The sequence below is a fragment of the Dysidea avara genome, chromosome 15, assembly GCF_963678975.1.
Source record: "Dysidea avara chromosome 15, odDysAvar1.4, whole genome shotgun sequence".
NCBI classification, from domain to species: Eukaryota; Metazoa; Porifera; class Demospongiae; order Dictyoceratida; family Dysideidae; genus Dysidea; species Dysidea avara.
Window position 1 is genome coordinate 4,114,181 of NC_089286.1, and position 25,080 is coordinate 4,139,260.

Below are 25,080 nucleotides of genomic sequence, written 5' to 3' on the forward strand. Positions count from 1 at the left end.
GGAATGGGAGGTTGCTCGGTAAAACCGGAAGTCGGGAGATCGTGTGTTCAAATACAATATAGTCTAATGCATTTAGTTCTACAAGTCTATTTAGATAGTGGAAACGGCGACTACGCACCTAGCTGTATAATTATGACTTTTTTCTTATTGTTTACAAACAAACAGGTGAGGTCTATTCTACGGAACGGAATCATGGGCTAGACCACGGAACGGAACACTTTCTTAAGCATTCAAGCTTTAGTCTGGAATTGTAGGAATTGTGTTCGATAGCAAGGAATTGTGTTATTGGAATTGTGTTCGATAGCAAGCTAAATTGTTCGATAGCAAGCTAATTAGGAATTGTGTTCGATAGCAAGCTAAATTGGAAAGATCAGATATCTCAAGTATGTAAAAAAATGTCTTATTACCTATTCTGGATTAACTCTAATAGAAAATCACTTTCAACTACCATCATTAAAATGCGTATTAACTCACTTGTAATATCACATCTAGATTATGCACTCCCAGTGTGGGGACCACCACTCACACAGAACCTAGTAGATAGATTACAACGTCTGCAGAACTGGGGCATACGTATAGTTTACTCTTTACGTAAGTATGATCATGTATCTAAGTATCGTAACAACTTATCATGGCTACCAATTAAAAATCATATTCGTTATCGTTGTCTCTGTGCTATGCACCATTATCACTATTCTCAGGACAATGTTATTCCTCTAGATCCTCCTATTTTATTTGGTTCACTTCATAATCACAACACACGGCACCCCACAACTTATGCTAACACTGAAAGATGTCATTTATCAAGTACACAATGATATTTTAGAATACAAACAATTAAATGGTGGAATCAATTACCTAACTATTTATATATCAATAACTATCAAGAATTTACTTCCGCTTTACATCACCATTTACTTACTGATTTTAAAACTTAAGTTTGCATCTTTTTTTTTTTTTTTTGTAATAATTATTATGTAACATATTATACTATACATGTATGTATGTATGTAAGTGCTGCGTATGTATATTATGTATATGTATGTATGTACTGTGTATACTCCTCCTATATTGAAGAACGGCTATGCCGAATATAGGAGTTTAAAACCAAATTCAATTCAATTCTGGCGCCGCCCGCCCCTTCGCATGGAGTAAGGGTCTGGTATGCTTAGTATCACCGAGTTGCTCTGGTGGAATTTTAATTTATGTGAATCACGTAAGAAAAATGGCGGTAACGGAAATCTATTGCTTAGCCTGTGGTATCATAGATACTAGAACATAATGGATTGGAAACGCAATACATTTTACGGTTACGGGCTCGATACGGTCACGTGATGACATTTACGAGGCAGTGGCGTAGCCAGACTTTTCGCCATGCCTGGGCAATGGGTGGGCAAGCCATTTCCTATGTAACACACGTACACATGCCCATCTTCATATGGACATCAATATAACATTTTTAAAATGCATTATGTATCATCCTACACTATACTGTATGCAAGATGACTAATATCAACCTAATAGAAGCGAACGCCTAGCTAGCTATTGGCCTTCTAACATATTACATACATCTAGCTACATGTGTCTTAATACCAGACTACAAAGATTCTTGAATTAAAGCACGAGGCGCTCTATCACGTGATGACTATACTCTGCCACTACAGTTGTTAGCCTAGAAAAGTGGAAACAAAAAGAAAAGAATTGCTGACTGAACTAGTACTCCATACCGTTTGAACTGAGCAGTATCCACACGGATAGATGGGTGCTAATTTCACAAATACCTCTAGACTGCTTTGCCTCCCGAGTTTTGACCACACCAATAGCTACCGTGATCACTTAATCCAAATGTAAACCGTCCAGCCCACTATAGTGAAACCAATTCTTTGTCCTTCACTCCTTGCCACAATGCTGCGCGGTTTTTTGCAATCACGTGATCTTGCTTCTATTTATTGCCTCCTCTATTTGTGCACAATCAAGTTACTCGTAGGGAAAATCCCTTGGATAACCCCATCTCTGTTTAGCCATAAAGAAGGAAACTATCGGCGAAAATGGCACGGTGAGTGTTGTATAAGTTGTGCTATACTTATTCTTGTACAGTGGCTAGTTAAGTAACTTTAGCAAAATCTCGAGCTATCCAGCCCACGTCTTTATAATTACTCTAGGAGCTGATGGTGGGGCAAAGAAGTCTGATGCCCGGGCAATGCCCTGGCTTGGCTACGCCACTGTTACGAGGCACAACAGCATTTTCAATAGGTAAAATACATTTTTGTCGAATTCGCCCAGAGTTTTCTCGAAAACAGGTGGCTTGTTCAATTCGTTCATACTTTTTTTAGCACTCTCGAAGGTATGAACTTTTCTTTAGTATAGCATGTATCGCTAGACTCGTTTTCACAAAGCCAGGAAAACCCCCACAGCCACTACCGTCATGTAGCCATTCTTTCGCTTCGCTTACGGAAAGTAACTGCTGTACAGTGCTAAAAATAATTATTTTGTATTCATTACTATGTGGCGAAACTGTTCAGCACTTCTAAAACTTCGTATGTAATACGCCCTATGCACTAAAACCCCCACAATAGTTTTTGAACACAAATTTCGCGTTCCTTCCTTCACACCTTCGGTTGTACGAAACGACTAACCTTCAGTCACGAACCAGTAAATAGCTGAATCCTTTAGCAATGATTTAACGCTTTATAAAACCTGTAATAGTAGTCTCAGTGTTAAGAACAATTGCAGTTTGTACACTTGGTAACGTTGCCATAAATCACGTGACCGTATCGAGCACGTAACCGTAAAATGTATTGCGTTTCCAATCCATTATGTATTCTAGTATCTATGGTGGTATCGATATTTCCTCCGCGAATGGAAACCGCTTGTTACAGACAGAGAAGTCTCGTGTTGTCGTTCCATTGTGGTCTGACCTTTGTAGTGAGGAGCTGGAGAATCGTGGTTTATTTCATGAAGAACTCGTGATTTTGGACTTGGTGTACAAGCACAATGGCAAAATGTGCAGAAAATGTTTTAGCACTTTTAACAGATGTGTGAACTTAATAAAAAAGTTGAAAGGGCCTCTTTCAAAAGCTTTAGATATTGTGCAGAACAACGGTAGTTTGTGTTTAATAGAGAACATGGAAGCTCAAGATAACGAAGTGCCATGTACATGTGACAATGGGAACTGTCAGAACACACCTTCTTGCAGTCGACTCAGTTCCCCAGTGCCCAAAAGGCTTTGTTTAGAACCAGTTGGAGTTGCTAGTGAATGTGGAGAGTCTCCAGCTGTGATGGTTTGTGGGTTGCACATTATAATTATGTTAATGATATCGGGGTACTTTGAATTGTATACTTACTTATATGTAGCAAGTACAGTAAGAACTTTGAAAGTGCTATACAAGCATGTGTTGTTATTTTTAAAGGTTGGTGTGAAATACAAAAAACGGCCAAAGTCTTACTATCTTACACCACGGCGGAAAAGGATTGGTAAGGCTGTAGGAAGAGGCTGTAGAAAAGTTATTGCCCAGGAGTGCATAAAAGACACAATTACCAGAAGGTTTCTTTTGGAGCAGTTAGCCAGACTGATTAAATCCGAGTTGAAAGCCTTATGTTCTACTAAAGAAAGTAATATACTGTACCAGAAAACCAATGAGGCTCTGAACCAGTTTTCCTGGGATCAACTGATGTCAGAATTGGAATCGAAAGCCCCAGTTTTATTGTACATTTTGAAAGTTTGTACAAGCACCAAGGGCCAGAGGATCACTACCAATGCAGTGATTGGTATGTGTATAGCTATCATCACTAAACACAGATACTTCAAAATGAGTTTGGTGCAAAGAATCATCTCCCTAATTCTTTACAGTGGTCATGCTAGCAAACAGGTATTCTGGTGACTTGTTTGCTTTAGCTAGTCTGCTATAATTCAACAGGTATTTCAACGTCTACAAAGGCTCAATCTTTGTTTGTCTCACCAAGTGACAGTAACACTGGTCAAATCATTAGAAGAGGATTTTGATAATCAAGTACTGAAGTGGAGAAAAGCTTTGGCTACCACATTAGAAGACCAACAAGAAGTATGTATGGTAGTTTGCATAAGCCTCAACAATTATATTGTTACGTGACCCAAGTATTTCTGTATGCCTTAGTAGGGCAAATTCAATTGGAATAGCCACAATATCATAAACTGTTTAACAATTGGCTAAATCTTAACTTTTATATAATTATGGTGTCATTCATATCATTGTTTCTTTAGGTGGATGCCATTGCAGAAATGTGTGATATGCCTGGAACATGTGTGTTCTCCAGTAGTTCTGATGAATCAGACTGTGATTCAGACCAATCAGAAGAAGGACCAACATATTCTATTTTAACTGATAACGAAGTGTGTGACTTTGATGATATTTCAGTTGGTTCACAAGATGACGCACCAGAATTGGCAATTGATGAATCTTTATGTTCTCCATTTACTAATGAAGAGTTCGAAACAGTTCTGATTTCTACGGATCCCATTTGCAGTAACACTACTACCAGGGGTGATGAAACAGTTCTGATTTCTGCGGATCTCATTTTCAGTAGCACTACTACTACCAGGGGTGATGAAACAGTTCTGATTTCTACGGATCCCATTTGCAGTAGCACTACTACCAGGGGTGATGAAACAGTTCTGATTTCTACGGATCTCGTTTTCAGTAGCACTACTACTACCAGGGGTGATGAAACAGTTCTGATTTCTACGGATCACATTTGCAGTAGCGCTACAACCAGGGATGATGAAACAGCTCTGATTTCTACGGATCCCATTTGCACTGCTACCAGAAATGAAGAAACAATTTCTAGGGATCCCACCAATGATGATACAGTTCTGATTTTTGGGGTTCCTGATGCTGCCACCGTTGATGAAAGAACTGTCAATCCCATCAACAATTACAAACTTATGGGGGACAACATAGACATTTCTATTAAGAGTAGGTATATGCGTGCTGGTGCACATCTTCACAATCAGTCGCTACACTATTTCCAGTTTTTAGCAGTCCGTGACAGGATCGATTTTAGTGAGTTGGAGACAGTCCCAAAACAATTGTGCCATAACAACTCATCAAAAATAGCTAAGGAGTTATTACCCAACACTAATACTGATCATACATTGCTCTCAGATTTTTCTGTGATTGTGTCACACATTCTAGCAGCAAACATACCATTCTTTAAGTTTGCTGTAGCTGATGTTGCTACATGGCACAAGGACCACAAACATTATGAGGAGATGAGTTTGAAATCAGAAGTGGTAAGCAGTATAATAATTGTCTATAATTATGCTATAGTGTGTAAGTATGTACATGTTGAGCTGAGCCTTGAGAAAGCAGCTAAAAATGAAAAAAAATGGAATAGTGGTGACAATAATAGTGCCAAAAGCAGGCATGTACAGTTTAGTTCCGTCATAAGTTGAGGAAAGGGTCGTAACAGACTATGGACTTTACTGGCTTAAGAAATAATGTTGGAGAAATACATGGCTAAAATTTATTGTTCAGAAATAATGTTGTCTTGTTTTGGAGTGGAAAAAATGGAAATAATTTTAGTGGGTCTATCAGTACTGCAATTGAAATAGTTTTGGTGGGTCTATCAGTACTGCAATTAAGCCAAATTTCAAGAACTTGTGTAAATCCATCAATGAGTTGTGTGTTTGGGAACTCAGCTCAACTTGGACATACAGTACTACAATACTATGTGTCTTGCAGGTGCCGTTGGGTGTTTTATTACTTAACGAAAACAAAGGCGATGAGATGATCAAAATTGTTAACCATATGCACCAGTATGTGCCAATTGTTGAGCACACAGCAGATGTGTTGGTGCCAAGCATCAGTGATGTAGTACAAGTTGTGAAAACTGAGTGCCACCCAATTCTCTTTGGTGGAGACCAATTGACTGTTGCTCGAGCACGTGGATCTCAAGTAGCAATGGCTGATGGTTGTTCAGTGTCCAAAAGAATGGAAGGTCTGATCCCTGTGGTCGAGGATTGGCATGCCAGAGTTGTGTTGGCTGAAGTAAGTTTGCTAACATGGATTATAATGCTATATGTTATGTAAATTTGCAGGTTATATGGAAGTATTTTTATAAAGAGCAGTCTGCAGGAGAACATGGTACCCTGTATCAGTTAAAAAATCTGATTAATTACAAAAATGTCCCGAAGAATCCAAAGTCCAATTTTAATGCAGTAGATGATTTTTTAGAAATTGTGATAACTGCTTACGTAATACAAGGAGCTCTGCATTTGTTGCACATGTCCAGTATTGATAGCGAACCAGATAGTGCCATAATTGCATCCCCTGAGTTGCTATGGACTAAAACTGATGAAGAAAGAAAGGAAGTTTTGATGGAAGTTAGCAAATTGTTTGTTGCTGAATATGTTGACTTTTCACTTAACCCACCAACACCAACCAATACTAGTGATTATGTGTATGATTACACCAGGCATTTTATTAGTACTGGATGTTTTTATTTGAATTTTAAAGATGCTATTAAAGAGGGGGATGGTGAGAGAGTTCTAGAATGCTGGCGTTACTTGCTCCCAGTGTTCAGAAACTCTGGAAGAAAAAAACTATTGTTATGAAGCATTCAACATGTTATGTCAGTACTATTTTGATTTGCCTCCTCTCCAAGCTGAACAGCTATTGTGGTGTCGATTTGTCAACACCCACGGAATTAGGGGACGAAACATTCCTTTAGATTTGCACCAAGAACATCTTAACCGGCTTTTGAAGGACATAATCAAAGGTATTGGTGCAAATAAAACTGAAGAGGCGCTAGTTAGATCTTCAAAAGCTCTGGGGACTCTGCATAATATGCTTTCCCAGTTTGATAAAGATAATCATTTGGATAATACTAGTGAAGTTCATCGTCCACCCTCTTGTAAAAGGGAATTGAACACTATAATAAAAGAACTGAAGACACATCAAGTTTTGAATTTATTGATGGCAGAACACACAAAACCTTTCCTAAGCCAAGATGCATCCTACAGCCTAGAAAAAAAGTCAAGAAGTGGTTGAAAGATCACATAAAGAAGCGGTATTTTAAGTGACACAGGTACATTTAGAGTGCATTAAACACAAAATAATTCATTGACAGTTTCACAATGTGTACAACGACAAGTTTTGACACATACATCACAGCATGTGCATGGAGTACTTGCATTGTAGCTATACCCTTCGTAGGCTTCAAAAAGAATTTGGCGTCGACACTGGTCAGTGTTAACCATATACTGCTTTATGCTTGTATCCATGTCGTGGATTGTCATTCCCTTGACTTGCATTAACAGTGCAAGTGACAACGAGCCACTTCTTCCTGAACGTCCTGTTTCCTGTATGTAAGAGTCAGTGCTCTCTGGTGGTCTCAAGTGGATTACTTGTGTTACATCTTGACAATCCACACCCATTCCAAATGCCACAGTTGCTATGACTACTCGGAGACATGATGGTGCACAAAACATCTTCAGTATGGTGTCTTTTATCCATGGTTAAGTACAGCTGTGGAACATACCCACAAGTCTAAATTGTGGTAGATCAGGTGCATCCAAAGGTTCATTGAACTCATTACCCATCACCTTTTTAAAGTATCGATATAACTTGCCACAGTAACTATGTTTTTGGCAATAAATTATCGTTCTAGGGAACCTGCATCTCAACCTACGTAGTTTATCAGCCATTGTGAAAAATGCCTCTTCTATACTGTCACTTTTTCTAACACAATAAATCATATTAGGTTTGCAAGGTGACACTGCCACAATTAAAGGGTTCCTCATTCCCAAAATCTTGCTGACATCTTCCCGAACGGCTGTAGTAGCAGTGGCAGTCAGAGCTAGCATGCGTACTGATGCTGGCACCAAAGATCGTACTTCATGTATACGCAGCATTGTCTGACGAAAAGTTTCACCTCACTTTTTAACTGTGTGTGCCTCATCTATGACCAAGACACGCAAGTGCTCTGCATATACAGGAGATGATAATAGCCCTCGCCATCGTCTGGTTAACAGTAATATCTCAGGTGTAAAAAACACGATCCTATAGTGGCCATCAATCACTCCCTGAATAACATCCCCATCATCTTGGTCTCCTGATATGAAGGCTGCTGGAACTCCTTGTGAAGAGAAACGTGTAACCTGTATAACAAAGGAAAGATGATCATTTTATTGATGAAAATTGAGTGTTATAACAATAACATTTGTGTCATTACACATATATACAACATTTTTGTATACAGTACAGAACAAAGCACTTGCAGTACTAACTGTATGGGGGTATACGAAACTGGTATATGCAAATCAACATAAAAATGGCTGCGTGCCATGCCTGTTCTACCCATGCAGTGAGTTAAAACTTTTAGTCTAACCTGATCTTTCATGATGGCGATCAACGGACTCAGTACAACCACAATGGACATCGGTACTCCCATCAAACGGTTAAACACGCCGGGTAATAGAGCAAAACAAAGGCTTTTGCCATAACCAGTTGGTAGCACTGCGAATACGTCTTTCCCGCTTACCACATTGGTAACCACTCGCAGCTGTTCATCCTTCACTCTACGATAACCTAACAAGCTCGCTTCAGATTCAATATCGTTAATAATACTCATGGTGACCGATCTTTTACGTCAACATTGAAAAATGCACTGATTATGTTTTCTACGATTTGATTGGTTGCACCAGTTTTTGGTAATCCGGTACAACTCGGTGATACTACAGACGATTTCGGAATCTATGCAACACAGGAAGTCAATGGAAACGTGAGCTTGTTACGTATTTCGGCACCTTTTCAAAGCAGATGGATCACGTTTTCGGTTTTCGCTTGACGGTTTTTGTTGCAAAGATCGCGCAATCGTCTGTAAGCATACCAGACCCTTACTCCATGCGAAGGGGCGGGCGGCGCCAGACTATTCAAGCTTGCAGTTTACCCAGGAGTTTACCATTGCTGAAACTGCTATATTAGCAGCACCTCCAGGTGATCAAACTAACTAAAAGAAAATAGAAATGAACATAGGATCGATTGTAGAGTTAGTTGTCATTAGTAACGAAATTCTGATTGTGGGATTAATCATCTCAGTGATGTTCACCTCCTAATATACCAAGTAGGGTGTTTTTAACTAGCTACATAACAGAGGCAAGTTTTGTTACTGCAACTGAATATATTAAGTTGTTGAATGTTCTATTAGAATAGTTGACTGTTCTATTAGAATATTTTAATTTTTAGCAGCTTTTAGGTTAAGTCTTACACCAAAATATAGTTTGAATCCCTCTCAGTAATTCGAAGAAAACATTCACCTTTCTCTTTTCCATCTTTTAATTGTCATGCATATGTATAAGAAACAAGTAATAACAGGACTGTTATCTTAATTTTTAATTTTTGTAATGTAACTACTTTGTGCATATATACTCTTCCGGGAGGCCTGCACAGTAATAAAAATTAATCAATTAAGATGAGCTTCCTGCTGTAGCTGGTACATGGAAAGGGGTGCTTCAGCACCCCAAGCAACCTCCTAAATCTGCACTTGCCATGACACTGGCAGCAGAAAACACAAGAGGTGTAAAGGTTCCATGTTCAACATTACGAACTCTTTCGTTATACTCACGCTTTATTCATTTTCATTCTTCGGATAGCAAGAAGAAAGACTGATTGATGTGACTCTTGGCCAAGGGATTAAAAACTCGCATCAAAAAAGGCCCCAACTCATGGGAAGTGTTCCAGAAACCCTTAGTGGAGATATCCAATCTTGCTTGGTCATCTGCATTTGCTGTACAATGAGAAGGAACAGACTTGAGACAGCAAATTAGCTGTCACGTCACATAATTCATTGTGCCTAATTGTGGGAAAGCCACCAAAGTAACAGTGAAGTGAATAATCAAGTCTTCTAGTCTGCTCCCAATTAGAACAACGAACATCAAACTTAGCTTTAAACATCTGATCATGAGCATCCAATACTGTAGTAGATGATCTACCAGTCAGGATGGCATGAAGTGGTGACCATTAAAGAGTTAGCATACTGGGATACGGCAGCTTTGACGGTTCAACAATACCAAGTTTTCCTTCCCTTATAGGTAGGCTCAGGAGATTTCTAAGTAAGTCATTACACTGTGGTTGCTCTGTAAGAACAGAAAGGAAAGTGGTATTTATGAAATGACCCAATGGTTTAAAGAGTTGGGAAACATTAGGAGTAGTCCGACACAGAAAGGTCCATTTGTTAGCAAAAAGCTTAAGACAGCATGAGGTTGAGATCTAACAACGTCAGTGAGCAAAGATAGCCTATCACACCAGAACTGCATTTGGGCTGTCACAAAGTTGTTAACAAAATTAGATGTACCAATAACTGACTCCAGGTATCTTCATCCATCACTACAAATGTTGACTCCTGTACCATCAAAAATGTTGGCATCAGCAGTGGAACGGTCTTTCAAAAGCAACCAACACCTAGAATTATTAATACGGTATCAGGACCAAGTGACAATTAATCATCCCAACACTGATGGAGATTCAGCAGAGAACCGCTGGCAGAGGCATCATCCACATACCAGATTTGATGAACTGCATGAGTATCCAATTTATGTATCAAAGGTAAAATGCTAAGTACATAGATAGCATCTATTACAACTTTTCAGTATTGTCATGAAAGATCGAGACTGCATGTGTGTGCTCTAGTCTTGTGTGGCCAGACGACTTTTTCTCTGCAAAGCGCTTATCGATTGGAAATTATATGTGCCTGCTCCTGCTAAAAGCTAAATGGTAATATTTAACAATGAAACTTTGCTGGAGAATGAATATTTTCTATGAAATATGATTACTACTTAAGGTAGCTGGGCTGAAGCTACCATCTAACTACCATGCAGGATCCAGAGTGGAACCCTCCTTTTTATTAATTTTAAGATTCCCACTCCCTCTGTTCTCACGTTTTAGTTTAGCCTTCTCACATACAGGTCCCTTGTGGGATGACATTTGCAGATGAGGAATAATAATGGTGTCTTCCTTGTGGAATACTGTCTTTCATCTGTCTTCATTCTAAAAACTCATAACAGCTAGTGTTTAATTCAGTGAACTTTATCACTTATAGTTTTGAAACCAGTATAGTACTATGGCCTGATAGTTTAGCATAAAACAGGTCCTTGAGAGAGATAGCATCCAAAGCTACAGTCTGTGGCAATTTGTAAATCCAAAGCTGCTCAGAAAGTTAGCTATTTCTTCGTTGCAACATATATTTTTGGCACGTGATTGTCCTGGATGGAGCACTTCGTTTAGTTTGATGATTATGTGTTTGTCTTGTATGTTATTTGTTTTGGTTTACTTTTGGACTCTTCCTTGTCATGTTTGTACTATTCCTTGTCATGTTTGTACTATTCCTTGTCATGTTTGTACTCTTCCTTGTCATGTTTGTACTCTTCCTTGTCATGTTTGTACTCTTCCTTGTCATGTTTGTACTGTGCATTTTGCACGTGTAGTCACATGTGTTTGAGGTATTTGTAATTGTGTGTTTTGAGCATATATATTAATAATGATTTTTCTCATGGGTCACCATTACATTGTTTATTATCCCGATAACTGTAATGCAACTATAGTCACATTACAACACTAGTGAGTACTCATCATCTACAGTAGTGAATATGACTGTAAATACTCTATAGCTATAAGTAGCTGACGAAACATGTATATTGCTAATTGCAAGGCTAATTGGCTATCATGTGTGGGCAGCTTGCTGAAATGCATAATTGATATAATCCATTCACAGATTTATACATTTTCCCTAGTTGACCACAATCTATGATTGGAACAATCTCTGGAATTGTTTACATCAAGTCCTTGACCAATTGCAATATCATGTAACTTAGATTATTGCAAATTAAGCATGTGTATATTTTATTATCTAATTAAATTTGTATGGTTTGGTTTGTAGTAAATCAGCAACATGTATATAGTAGTCAATAAACCTTCAATTTAGAGCAGCTTAAATCATCATCACCCTTTGCAGAAATTCAGTATGTATGCAATACAACTTCTTATTTATATAATTATGTGATCAGCTCTAATAGCTTTTAAAAAGTTGTAAATAATATAGGTCAATTTTGCTGGAAATTCCAAAGTAAAAAGTTAATATGTAGATTTTGAAACATAACAGACTCAAGTCTGTTTGTTACAAATGACAATATTGGTGGCAGTTACATTGCAGTTTGTCACTGTGATTTTGTGCTGTGTTGTTGATTCATTAATTATGACTTCTTACCAGTTTTATCAGGAGTTCCACAAGGTAGCATCACGTAGCATCCTAGGACCTACCTGAACACATCCTATCTTCTTTACTATTTCTATTTGCCAATGATACCAAATGTCTTAAAACAATTACCACCTTTAATGACAGCATAGATCTGCAAAAAAAACTTAAATTTGCTCAATGAATGGAATATAGACACCAATTTACTGTTTAGTCTCTCAAAGACATTGTTTATGAGTTTTAAACTGCACCTATCCACATCCTATTCTATAGGATCTAACATCATCTCCAAAGTTTGTACTCACAAAGACCTGGGGATTGTAATTTCGTCAGACCTAAACTGGGAGCCTTCATTTTGTCCAAAGCATATAAAATGTTAGGACTACTATGATGTTCCTTCTCAGTAAATATTGCTTTCCAGTCCAAGAAGCAGTTTCGCTTATCAATTGTCAGAAGTCAGTTTTTGTTTTGTTCTGTACTGTCGAAACCCAACATGTTGAAAGACATTAAAACACTGGAGCGACTTCAACGTGGAGCAACAAAATATATTCTTAATGACTACACTAGTGATTATAAACATTGATTAATAACTCTCAAGATTTTGCCACTTACGTATTTTCTAGACATCTCAGACATTATGTTTCTGATTAAGTGTTTAAAATTGCCAAATGATTCCTTTAATATTAATAACTTGATTAGTTTTGCATCAAGAAATACACAACTAGATACAAGTAACAAATTACAACATAATAGAAACCCCACTAGTGTATTAACTACTATAGCAACTTTAATTTTACATCAATTGATTACCACAGATCTGAAATGCACTGCCCATCATCAGTTGTGATCATAGTATAGCAACAATCAAGAAAAAGCTTACTAACTACCTATGGAATTATTTTGAAACTAATTTTGATTCTAATAATGCATGTACATTATTCATTTTTATGTTCCTGTAGCCATTGTAACAAGTCCCCCAAACCACCTAATTTTGAAGCATTGTAACCCTTGTAATAGCAATCACTTTTGTAATATACGGAATTTTTTTCCAACTAATCACTATATAACTGTAACTAATCAATTGTAATTATTTTAGGCCACTACCAGTAGACCTTCAGCATACCTGTAGCCACCAATCCATTGTAACCATGGCCACCAATCCGTTGTAACCATGGCCACCAATCCGTTGTAACCATGGCCACCAATCCATTGTAACCATGCATCATTGTAATTCTGTATGCTGTAAAGTAAAAATCAGTACTTCAACATTTACTTTGATGGTTATTGGCTGCCTTGCTTAAAGTAGAATATGATGTGTATGATTGCTTTGTTCTATGGTGCTACTGAACTGCTGTTAATGGTGGTGGTAGGACTGATGATCCTTGAACAACTCTTGTCCTTGGCTGGGTTTGGTAAGCATATAGGCTCCCAGAGTTTTATACTGCTGCTGCTCCAGTATTCTTAAAGTCCTTTCTATCTTCTGACTGGTATACGATAATATTGGTAACCTAAATATCATGCTAGTTTCATTTACAAACCAACCCTAATGGCTTGGGGGCTACATACCTATTCTTGTGTACTAGTGCAAACTGAAACAAGCAAAGAGGATTATAGTGGTAAGCTGTCAGGACACCAATATTTATTCCGGGGCTGTAGAAGTGGAACTTCCCCATAAAATCTCAGATTCTCCCCCCTAAATTTTTGAGAGACAACTGCAATGTATAGCTATACTTAGGATATTACAATGGCACACAGTGTCATCACAAATGCTCTCAGATTCAATCTCATGATCAAACAGTTTGTTTGATATGTAAATTTTCCCAGGTTACATGTTGAAAGCTACACAAATTTAAAAATACCGATTCTCAGATAGTCTATTTTACAAAATATTCTTATAGAGTACACATACGACTATTGAAGATATTACATTATTATGGCATCATTACAACACTTACATACAAGCTCTACCACCCATAGGGTCTGACTTCACCCAATGCCATTCACAAAATTCAACACTCATTAGACAACCTTAAGCTTAGCCCTACAACTATTTCAACTGTTTAATATGTTTGCGAACTTGGACAAGTAAACTTTCATCTGGCCACCCCCCAAATTCCTGATTCTTCACCTTCCCCCAAAGGAGAATAAACACTGTCACGTAATGGATACATTTGCAGCAGTAGATCTATGTAGCAGCTATATTGCAGTGTAGCTGTGGACCTATACGGCAATCTCATAGATGATTGTATGGCTGCTATTCTTGTTTGGCCACACAGACATGTACAGCTAGGTCGCCATGCAACTGCAGACCTACATTCCACAACTACACATTTTTGTAGGATAGCTACTTTATTCCATGGGCATACGTAGCAAACTCACAAGCCATTTGCAGCTATGTTGTCATGCTGCTGCTGCTGCTGACCTTCTACAACCAACAGCCAGTTTTAAACACACAATTCTATAGTTCTATTGGCCACACAAGCATGCACACAAGCCATTTGCAGCTAGCTTGCCATGCAGCTGTGGCATGGGTGCTGCACAGATATTTCCTTTGTTTTATATATGAGTGATCTACAGGCTTGGCAGATGTGCACTTGAGTTGGCATGCAGCTGCATAGGTAAATAATTTCCAGCTAATTAATTTTTAATATTATATACATACAGCAATAACACACATGCATATAATCTGGTAGCAGCTAACAATGAGCAACAGTTATTGGACCAAGCAGAATTACATAATTCACAGTTTATTGCAACAACTCTGATATTAACTAATAAAAAGTTAGGCAGCCATAGCAGGCATAAAGTTCCTGGTGTTTACCTCAGAGAGCTAAAGCCAGACTGTCTGTGAGAAATATAAGTGTAGCTGGAGAAAATGATCAAGTCACAACATCTAGCCACTCATTAAATTCTACAGCTAATCATCTTACAATGCATCCAGCCTAACTTAATAATGTCTGATTGTTCTTTTTAGCAAAATGAGAAGTTTAGCTACATACGATATACAATGTCAACATGTACAATTACACTCAAATACATTTCTAAATAACTGAAAAAGGGACAACTATATGTCTCTAGCTAGGACCGCCCATTTCCAAGGAAGCATCTGATGACCTGTAAGATATGGCTGTTCTAGACTTCTAGTAGAGTAGCTATTTGACTGCTGTATTAGAGTATCTTGATCTTATGAAGTGAGAGAGCTGAGAATCATGGGAACATTACTTGATATTAATACTTTAGCAGAGAGAAGAAACAAATAAAATTTCATACTTTTGTATAAGAATGTTAATAATTTGGTAGATATTGACACACATGGTCCTCTTCCCTCGACCATCTATGCATAATACAAGAGGATACCAATTGAGTTCTTTTACCACCTCCCACCAAAATCATGATCAATTCTCCTACCACTATTAATATTCCTTTTCCCTTCAATCAATCAACAATGGAACAATGTTTTAATTAATGCACGAAATGTAGAACATTTTAGATCTTTATACCATGTAATTTATAACTGTAGTACGCTTTTTATAATAATTAGTATGTACATCTGTTGATGGCAGCAGATAGCACCCACATGTACGTATTGTCTGGTAGCAGCAAACCATGTACTGCAGCAAGCAGAATTACACAGCATCAGCAGTGCAACAAAATTAATAGCCATATCATACATAATTGCAATTCATTAATTCACATGCATGTTCCTATCTACAAGCAACACTAATTTTGTGTACACCATGTTGTCATGCATTTACAAACCACTACGTATAATAATAATATATTTGGTGGGAAACATTCAAACATGTGATCCACTAAATATGAAACTCCAAGTGCTTGCATTTTATTGCCATGTATGTAGCTGTGTAAAAGATGGGTTTTTTTGTTCTGTTGCTTGCTTTATAAGCAATAACACACTAAACATTAATTATATAATCCAGTAACAGCAAACAGCATACAAACAGCGGCAACAGTAGAGAAAAGTACCTTATTAAATGATGCATGCTATCATTATAATTAAAGCATTACATTGATTATGCCTGTACACAGATTCATATGTGCACACCTTCATATGTCATACATACTTTACCCTCATACCCACCTTTGAATACACATATCATCACAACACAGTTGCATGCACTACTCTACACATATGGTGCAAATGGTATAGAGTCTATACTGCTGTTAGACCTTACATTTGGCCTGCATCAAACATTCCAGCATAATAGGCTGGATTGCTATGCCAGCATAATAGGTGGATTATTTCAAACCATGAAGCTTAATTCCATGATAATAGATCGATACTCCCTAATAGAGTAGTCAGTGGAAACTGCAAACTACAACAGAGCATTCAAATACATTGTACATAGCTCCTTAGATCGATACTCTTTAATAGAACAGTCACTTTGTAGTGAAATACTCTAATAGAGCATTCACTACCTACAATGTTCCAAGATTATTGTAAGAAATGTTGCTAACTTAGGAGCATAATGCAAGCATAATGGGAACACTGAAGAGCATATTAGGTGAAAATTTTGGGTAATTTCTGAAAGCATTTTGGGAACATTTTTACCATATTTGACTAGTCTACCTTACATTAAAGTTCAGAGTTTGTAGCTACATAATTAACAGAACCTAACAGCAATATGGTGGGGTAGGAGTTGGGTGTGCAGATTTCCAACTGTCTTAACTCAGTGCTACTATAGCACATGGTGCCAATGATCATAAGTGTAAGTGCACAAATGTGAATGCATATGACATGATTGCAATTAACAGCTCTGACTTGCTCAACCAATGTAATATCTCCCGCCTGACTGCAGCCCCACCATTATCTTACATAATAGTGGTAAGGCTAATTAAACTATGCAGACAGTAATTATTTACCATGGCCCATACATTAAGGACTGCCTGTGAATTTCAGTCATTTAGCATTTTGCAGATTATCTCAACAAATTACTATCTATAGCAGCAGTTTTGCATATAATAATGCTAAAATCAAACAGCCATTGTTGCTTTCCAATATTTAAATTTGGAATACTATACACGATATATGCAGGCCTACACAAGCAGGGCATGTGAGCAGCTCAAAATTTTCAAAGTTTTGAAACTTCTAGCTAACTATGCCATCATAAATTGTCTGCCCTTGTTAACCTTTTCATAGCATGACTACTCTATTCTGTTACTGAAATATCATACAGTAGACGCTCAGTTGTCTGAAATTGGAAATGACCATTTTATTAGAGTATTTTGAGTGCTATTAGTGTTTGAACAAAGCTCTGTATAAAATGTATGGGCTTCAGCTATCTGAACTATTCACTTATCTGAATGTTATTACCATTGCCTCAGTCATAATCGGATAACCGAGGGTCAACTGTATCTGGTCACATATAGTACACTGCAAATCATATTCAGTTCCACACTGTATAGACTGCTACAGATATTATATACTGCATTGCAAGCTATTGAAGCAATTGCTACAGCTATTAAAGTATTTGCAATTCAGATGTACTGTCAAATGACACAAAAGATGTGTAACAATGTCACACTAAATTTAGAGTGTTATATGCATGCATATCTATCATTCAGCCAAAAGTTCTACTAGAAAATTCTACCATGTAGTTAATGACAGTATTCAACTGACAGCTAATTTACAGACATTGTTCAGTATCAAACTGGGTGTATTTAAACTGAGTAGCAAACAAGTCAGCCACCATATACTGAGTATAGTAGCCTTCAATAACTGGATCATTAACATCTCCAAATTCACCTAGTGTACCTCCTTGTGAGTTTCCTACATACAAACAGGGAACACTGGAATGATCCCAGGTATGCGGGTGAAGGTTGCCAATAAACTCTCGCACTTCTCCACCTGGTGGATAGACCACCACAGAATAATATGGTGAATCATCAGGAGTGACTCCCTCATAGGGTGATACATCAACCGGAACATTCCAAAATTGGCCTGTATAATGAAGAGTAAATAAATATTTACTGTGTTTATAATAATATTGTGTAAAATTTAATTTTACAGTTCTTGGTTATCATCTATGTTAAATTCTTACCAACTAAGCCATGTGATGTAGGCATTAAACTATTGCCTTGAGCTATTGTAAACGTGAGTATATCTGCTTCTGGTATAGTCTTACAAGACACCCACATGACAACACTGACTGATTCACAGCTTGGTACTACAATACGATATCCATTCCTACGTCGCTTCACTGTGACACCAGCTACATTGTAACTGTTTGCTGCAGTAACTGGTGTTGTTCCAACAGTAGCCACACAGCCTTTATGATCTATCTCAATATTCTGACAGTTTCCATCTTCATCAACAGCAGTTACACCAATTTTACCAATGACATTGAAATAATCTACTTGTTGTGCTGGAATGTAGTAAGCATTGACCGATACACACTTATCAGACAGCAAGTTGAAATATTGGTTAGGAATGCCATCAATACTGTAGCACAGTGCAATGCTAGCTAACTCTGGTTGTATGCTGATCATTTGTTGATTAACATTCAGTGGAACAGTGAACATGGGTTCAACTGTAGTAGTATGATCTGAATCTAATATAGCAAACAGTACTTATTATTTGATCTATTTGTAATTGCAATTTAGAAACAACAGTTGATGTAAAATTGATGCAATTCGTGCATCATAAAAATCTACTTGTGATTGATTTAGAAACACAACTTTTGACACTACTGAAAATGAAAACTCTTAATAGTGAATGGGTGAAAAATGGCACAGAATACCATGTGAAGTTCATAATTTTATCATATAAGGTGACAATAATACATAAGCCTTATTAATTTTAACCCTAAACACATTAGAGTTATCTATGTAGACACATTGTTGACAAGTAATTCTAGCCACATTGGTCACAAGGAGTGTTTCAAATATATCTAACTATAACCGTAACTAATAGTCATCAGTTTATAATTATATATTGTACTTTACGTGGGAGGATCAAAGCGATGCCACATATCGTATTGTCCATACAGTACTAATCAACTGCATAACTGTACTGTATGAGTCATACAGAACAGTTATGCAGCTAATTGGGCAAATACAGTACAGTTATGTGGAGAATATTTTAATGGAATGTTACATAATAACATACTGTAAATCACTAAAACCAGCCAAACTAATCCTATGAGTTTGTTCTACGGCTAGGAATAAATTGTATAAACACTTACAGATCATCTGATCACAAAGCTTTTGAAACACGACTCCACTAAGACAGCATGATTGATCAAGTGTGTGACATTGTAACTCACTAAAACTAGCCAAACTAATCCTATTAGTTCATTCTACGACTAGAAATAGATTAGTTAAATACTTACTGATATCCTGATCACCGAAAATTGCAGCTGTTTGAGTACTAGAGAAAATCACTCCAAGCCAGACGACCAGGAAGTACAATATAACACTTAAAGCACTGCCTTGTTTGTGTGTACGAAAAATACAGCACTCAGGGGGTGTCTCAAGGCAAATACAACACTTGGCTTTGCCTCATGTTGTATTAGCCTCTCGACACACCCCTCGTACTATATTTTCTGTACATATGTGCGGCGATGCTTTAAGTATAACATAGTACATGCTGGGGAATTATGTACATATTTATACATATGTAGATACTTTAGAAGGACCTGTTTCACAAACACAATTAATACCAACACAGTGATATAAAACAGAAAAGTACTCAACCTCGTTTAGTAATGTTAGTTATTTTGTCAAAACTATCACTATCATCTAGTGAGATTGATAGTTTGTTATTCATATTAGCTGCTGTAATGTCAACCATACAGAGCTCATCTCTTGTTGATGGATCAGGCATTTTCACTTCAAACAATGGCATGTAGTCTGGATCATAGTAAACACCCCAACTCTCACCATGGCGATGATAAGTAAACAAACTATCTGATGAATCTTCAATAATCCCTATATGGGTAATTACAAGAGTAAACAATGCTACTGTTTGATGCTACTTAGTGCTGCATACAAAGTAAATAGCTAGCTGCATAGTTGAATCCATAAATTCACAGCAATGATTATATTTATTAACAACGTAAACAACACTAAACTACAGATACTGATACATCTTGTTAACGCCAGGAACTAGAGCATTTACTAAAGATGTATTTAACATGTAGTTTAATAATTCTCCAACATATTATGTTTCGACTTGAGTGTCACTTAACAACTTGCGTGTGTACTAGAAAGTTTCCCAAATATTAAATGTACTATAGATATATAGGTATCCACTTACATGTTAGTCCAAAAGAACTGTGTATTGTTTCAAGTGTTGAACTCAGTGGTAATGGTTGTGAATTGCCCTTAGGTATGAGATCATCTGAAGTGTTCCCATTAAATGTTCCCATTAGTCCACGAGTTGATCCAAGGTAGTCATTAGACAGGCTAACAAGTAATACTTTAAGTGTACCATTTTCTTCTTGTACATTAATTACTACTCCACTTGAGAAAATCACTTTCACATTACTATTATCAATCTTAAACACTGTTACATTATTGAAATAATACTCTTTAATGTTGTTAAAGTTAACTCTTATCCCATTTATTAGGGCAACAATTCCATTATTGTTTAGTTCAAGCTGGACAGTATCAGAATCCACTTGTTTACACACTACTGCTAAGAACACAGTAGCTCGTACAAAGTCACTTGACACTTCCACCATCCTGGCCTGTAGAGTAAAATTGTCATTAGCTGTTTCTATCAATGTAAACTCTCCTTTTCCACTGAAAGTGTACTTGAACCCATCGAGTGTGATGATGTGTGGTCCTCCATAGACACAAGCTACATGATGAAGTATTGTGATGGGACAGTAGGACCTCAATGAACTGAACCCTTGACAATATACGAGTGACTAATCTAATACTAGTGCATTTAGTGAACAGTGTATGCTCTATTAAAATAAATACATGCTCTAATAAAAATGTTGTCTGTATACGAATACTGAACACTGAACTGGTACACAGATTCTCAGGTCCAAATGTGTGCTATGTGTGGTTTAGTGTGGATTTCTGTGTTGCATGTCCAAGTGTACTATGGCACAAAAATATCACCTTACCCCTCAGCAAAACAATGGATTATAACTAGTGAACAGTTAATATATAATCATGTTTGGACAGGAAATGCCTAGATGGTTACCTGGTGGTGTCCACTGGTAATCATTGCCATTATCAGAAGGACGATTCTTATAGTATTCACTACACATATCCACTTGACAACAGTACAAATAAGGTAATATATCATGATATTGATGTTGTATTGTTTCTTCCAGTCCAACTGGAGCAAATCTATCAGCACTTCCTCCACCAGGATGATTTATTATTAACGTGCCATTTGAACTGTAACAACATTGTTGACGTGATCCTAGACTTGACCTGGAGAATATATGAAGTAGCATCATTCATAAAACATACACTTCTCAGTGAATCACACATAATCTATAGATGCTCTCAATGTTATACATAATATATTAAACTTCAGGATGCTCAATAAATACAATAACAATAGTTACCTTATAACACTTGCTTGATGAAAACATTGGAAAGAATTTGGATGGAAGAATTCCAAGTATTTTGCTGCATTATTGTCAATGCTGTAATGAGGATCTATTCTAGCAATCTGAATGTTAGGTGGACAAGGTAGAAGACGTTCTAGTAGAGTGTTACCAATGTTATGAGGTTCTGAATTACTCCATAGAAGGCAGAGCTTTTCCAAAGTAAATACTGCACTTTCTGTATAAGCCAAACTTGACCATCCTGCAATATTGTAATCTTGGATCATCTGCCCTTGTCCAAGACTTGGAGATACTTTGATAACAACTAACTGAGGATCAAGTACTCTGACTGTTGCTGGTACTACAACACTACCGTTTCCTGTGTTTAGAATTCTAGTGGCTAAATCATTCATTTTTTGCCACTGAGCTGGTCGTCTATCATAACTATACAATTCTATATCTACTAGTACTGTAGAATTTGCTTCTTCACTTTCAGGGGAAAACATTTCAGGTGTCCATTCTAGCTGTAGAGATTCTCCACCTGTCAAAACTGGTGTTGAGCCTAATATGTTTACTGTATTACCTCGACCAAAGGTAACTACAAAAACAAATCAGATTATCACTTCACATACACCACAACCTTCATAGAAATTATCACACATTATCAGACACAATGTTGAGTACTCAACACATACCAGAATAGAAACTTGTTTGGCTTTCATATTTGGTTGTTCCATTTGCCAACATTACTGATATGTTAAGTATAATTCTACCAATCTTCTTGAATTGTGGTGATACACATAAACCAAACTTTGTATTCAGATAATTTCCTTCCACAACCATACTATCAAATAAGCAAGTAAATTTGTCTTCCTCTTCAAATTGTGGTCCAGATATCTTGACAGGTGTACCACCAAGTACACTTCCACAATGAGGGGATATCTGCAGTATCACTGTATACCATACAAGCATATTAATTAAATTGTAAGTAGAGGAAATAGGTACTTATGCACAACACATAATATTTAAACCCACACTAAATCTTATTGGAACAGAATTTAAGTTTGTTCGATATAATTGTGGAAATTTGCATAGTCAACCATTTACGACAATCAATAACAATAAATGATATCTTGCATAGAGTAAGTTACACAACAAAGTATTAGAATTTTACTGCCTACATTATGAGTTCATCAGATAGTGAATTTTGCAATAATGCAATGGACAGTTTGCTAAATAGATTACCAACTCATACAGAAACACTTACTATCATCATTTATTATGGTCACTGTAACTACTCCAGGATCACCAACAGTAACATTGTCAGGTAGGGAGGATGAATCAATAGAGAGAGTGAAATCCTCTTCACCTTCAAATATATCATCATCATTAATTGGAATATTAAATAAAGCACTGGTCTGTCCAGCAGTGAATGTGACAGTGTATGGTCCAGAATTATAATCAACACCTCCTCCTGTAAGATGAACAAACATAAATTCATTGACTTTCATCAATGTATTAATAAAACAGTGTCATACAGCAGGCTTTTCTCATGGACAAACTTACCTGCAAAATAAAACCTTAATCTTGAAGATTCACGACATTAAATTGCTTACACAAAATTTATTATATACTCATCATAATAATTGTTTGCAGACTACTTAAGAAAGCAATGAAATTCAACTGAAATAGACACGCTTCCTTGTATCCACAATTAGGCACTTGAAGTTCAGGGTAGTAGGGTGGCTGTGTTACACTACTCAGTAGTGGTTATTGAAGAAAGATGCTATGTGTAGCAGCTGATTGAGCTGTTATAAATAATGATTGTAGATCATTTTGTATTTGCAATTATATTTGAGATCATAATTATTTGACTAGAAGTATAATGGCCATCAACATGAGGTGTTATCTTTCACCATCGCTAATTGTGGCAAGACACTTAATATTGCTTGTTGCTGATACAAAATACAGTTTTGTTACAATGAGCAAGCTGTTGAGTACATAGACTAAACAAATTAACACGAACTAACTGGTTTGTTGTCAAATGTTCCAACACAACAGTTTTACAGGTGCTAAAACCTCATGACAAACAACTCTATATGAGGTATATTTCAAGAATTTAATATTGCAAAATGTCTTAAATATGGTACAAGCATTACACAGGTGCACATACACTTTGAGTGATCCCTCAAACTCTTTAACTTCTGAGTGCACTCAGATAATTGAAAAGTTCAGATAAACAAAGCCCATTCATTTATGTACAAAGCCCTGCTCTGAAATTTTTGCCATGCAGATTTTAATAATTTTCTAATGACTGAAAACTGTTTTTGTCATATTATAAATGACTCACAGTAGTGACCACGTTTTATTGTTTGCACTTTATGTTTTTCTTTGACTTTTCTTAAGTCTTGATATTTTGTTGCTGTTGTTGTGTCATAAGTTTCAGAGTAATTGTGAGCTTAAAGAATAAGTGAAAAAATTTATGCTGGTCATAGTATGTTGCTCATTTTAGCTCTCTATTCCTCACCAGTAGCTGCTCCATTAGTACTGAACATTTGTACAGTAATATCAGTTGATGATGGGTTACTGAGAACTAGTACAGGTTGTGCTGGTCCAGCATCTTCATCAATTCTGTATGTTGACTGACTGAAGAAGACAGCACAAACTATATAGCAAACAGAATCATATAATATACTAATGCTTCCTTAATACATGACAGCACAGTTTATCTACTAAAATGCTGCTTACTATCATCATTCATGATGTTTACTGTAGCACTACCAGAGTCACTGACAACAACATCACCCAGTGGTGAAGATGACTTAATGGTGAGAGTGAGGTCCTCATTTCCTTCACATATATCATCATTATTTATTGGAACACTAACTGAAGCACTGGTGACTCCAGCAGTGAATGTGACAGTGTATGGTCCAGAACCATAGTCAACACCTTCTCCTGTAACACAATGTTAATAGCAGTTAATAATCACTCACCATTATTATCCTCACCAGTAGCTGTTCCATCAGTACTCAACACTTGTACAGTAATATCAGTTGATGATGGGATACTGAGAACTAGCCCAAGTTGTGCTGGTCCAGCATCTTCATGAACACTGTATGTTGACTGACTGAACGCCACAGCGATGATGACTATAATTGAGAGGAATGAACAGAAAATCCATTTGAAAAACTTTCAGCACATGGAATTATTACTGTAATCATTGTACTGTTCAGGGGTGTAGGTAGGGAGGTCAGATGGTTTGGGCAAACCCCCCTTTTCAGTGACAAAAAATGTTAAATTAAAAATTGCATTAAACTTTCAG

The 25,080-nt window shown here is 36.9% G+C and overlaps 1 protein-coding gene and 2 pseudogenes across 2 annotated transcripts in view; 1 reads left to right on the forward strand and 2 right to left on the reverse strand.

Moving 5' to 3' along the window:
- Positions 1-3,125: 3,125 nt before the first annotated feature.
- Positions 3,126-8,218, forward strand: LOC136245222 (uncharacterized; annotated as a pseudogene).
- LOC136245223 (ATP-dependent helicase wrn-1-like) lies at positions 7,067-8,610 on the reverse strand (annotated as a pseudogene).
- Positions 8,611-17,693: 9,083 nt separating this feature from the next.
- LOC136246073 (uncharacterized) overlaps positions 17,694-25,080 on the reverse strand; it is a 48,257-nt gene continuing 40,870 nt past the window's right edge. The window contains exons 10-21 of one of the 2 annotated variants that reach the window (XM_066037523.1): positions 24,767-24,907; positions 24,507-24,713; positions 24,286-24,423; positions 23,026-23,232; positions 22,454-22,711; positions 21,777-22,356; positions 21,404-21,639; positions 20,504-21,049; positions 20,041-20,175; positions 19,942-19,986; positions 18,288-18,797; positions 17,694-18,187 (exon numbers count right to left, since the gene is read on the reverse strand). In XM_066037523.1, the coding sequence (XP_065893595.1) occupies positions 17,874-18,187; positions 18,288-18,797; positions 19,942-19,986; positions 20,041-20,175; positions 20,504-21,049; positions 21,404-21,639; positions 21,777-22,356; positions 22,454-22,711; positions 23,026-23,232; positions 24,286-24,423; positions 24,507-24,713; positions 24,767-24,907 (3,317 nt within the window). In that variant the 3' untranslated portion in view covers positions 17,694-17,873. Of the gene's footprint in view, positions 18,188-18,287; positions 18,798-19,941; positions 20,176-20,503; positions 21,050-21,403; positions 21,640-21,776; positions 22,357-22,453; positions 22,712-23,025; positions 23,233-24,285; positions 24,424-24,506; positions 24,714-24,766; positions 24,908-25,080 lie in introns of both variants that reach the window. The other variant, XM_066037522.1, reaches the window with a different exon arrangement.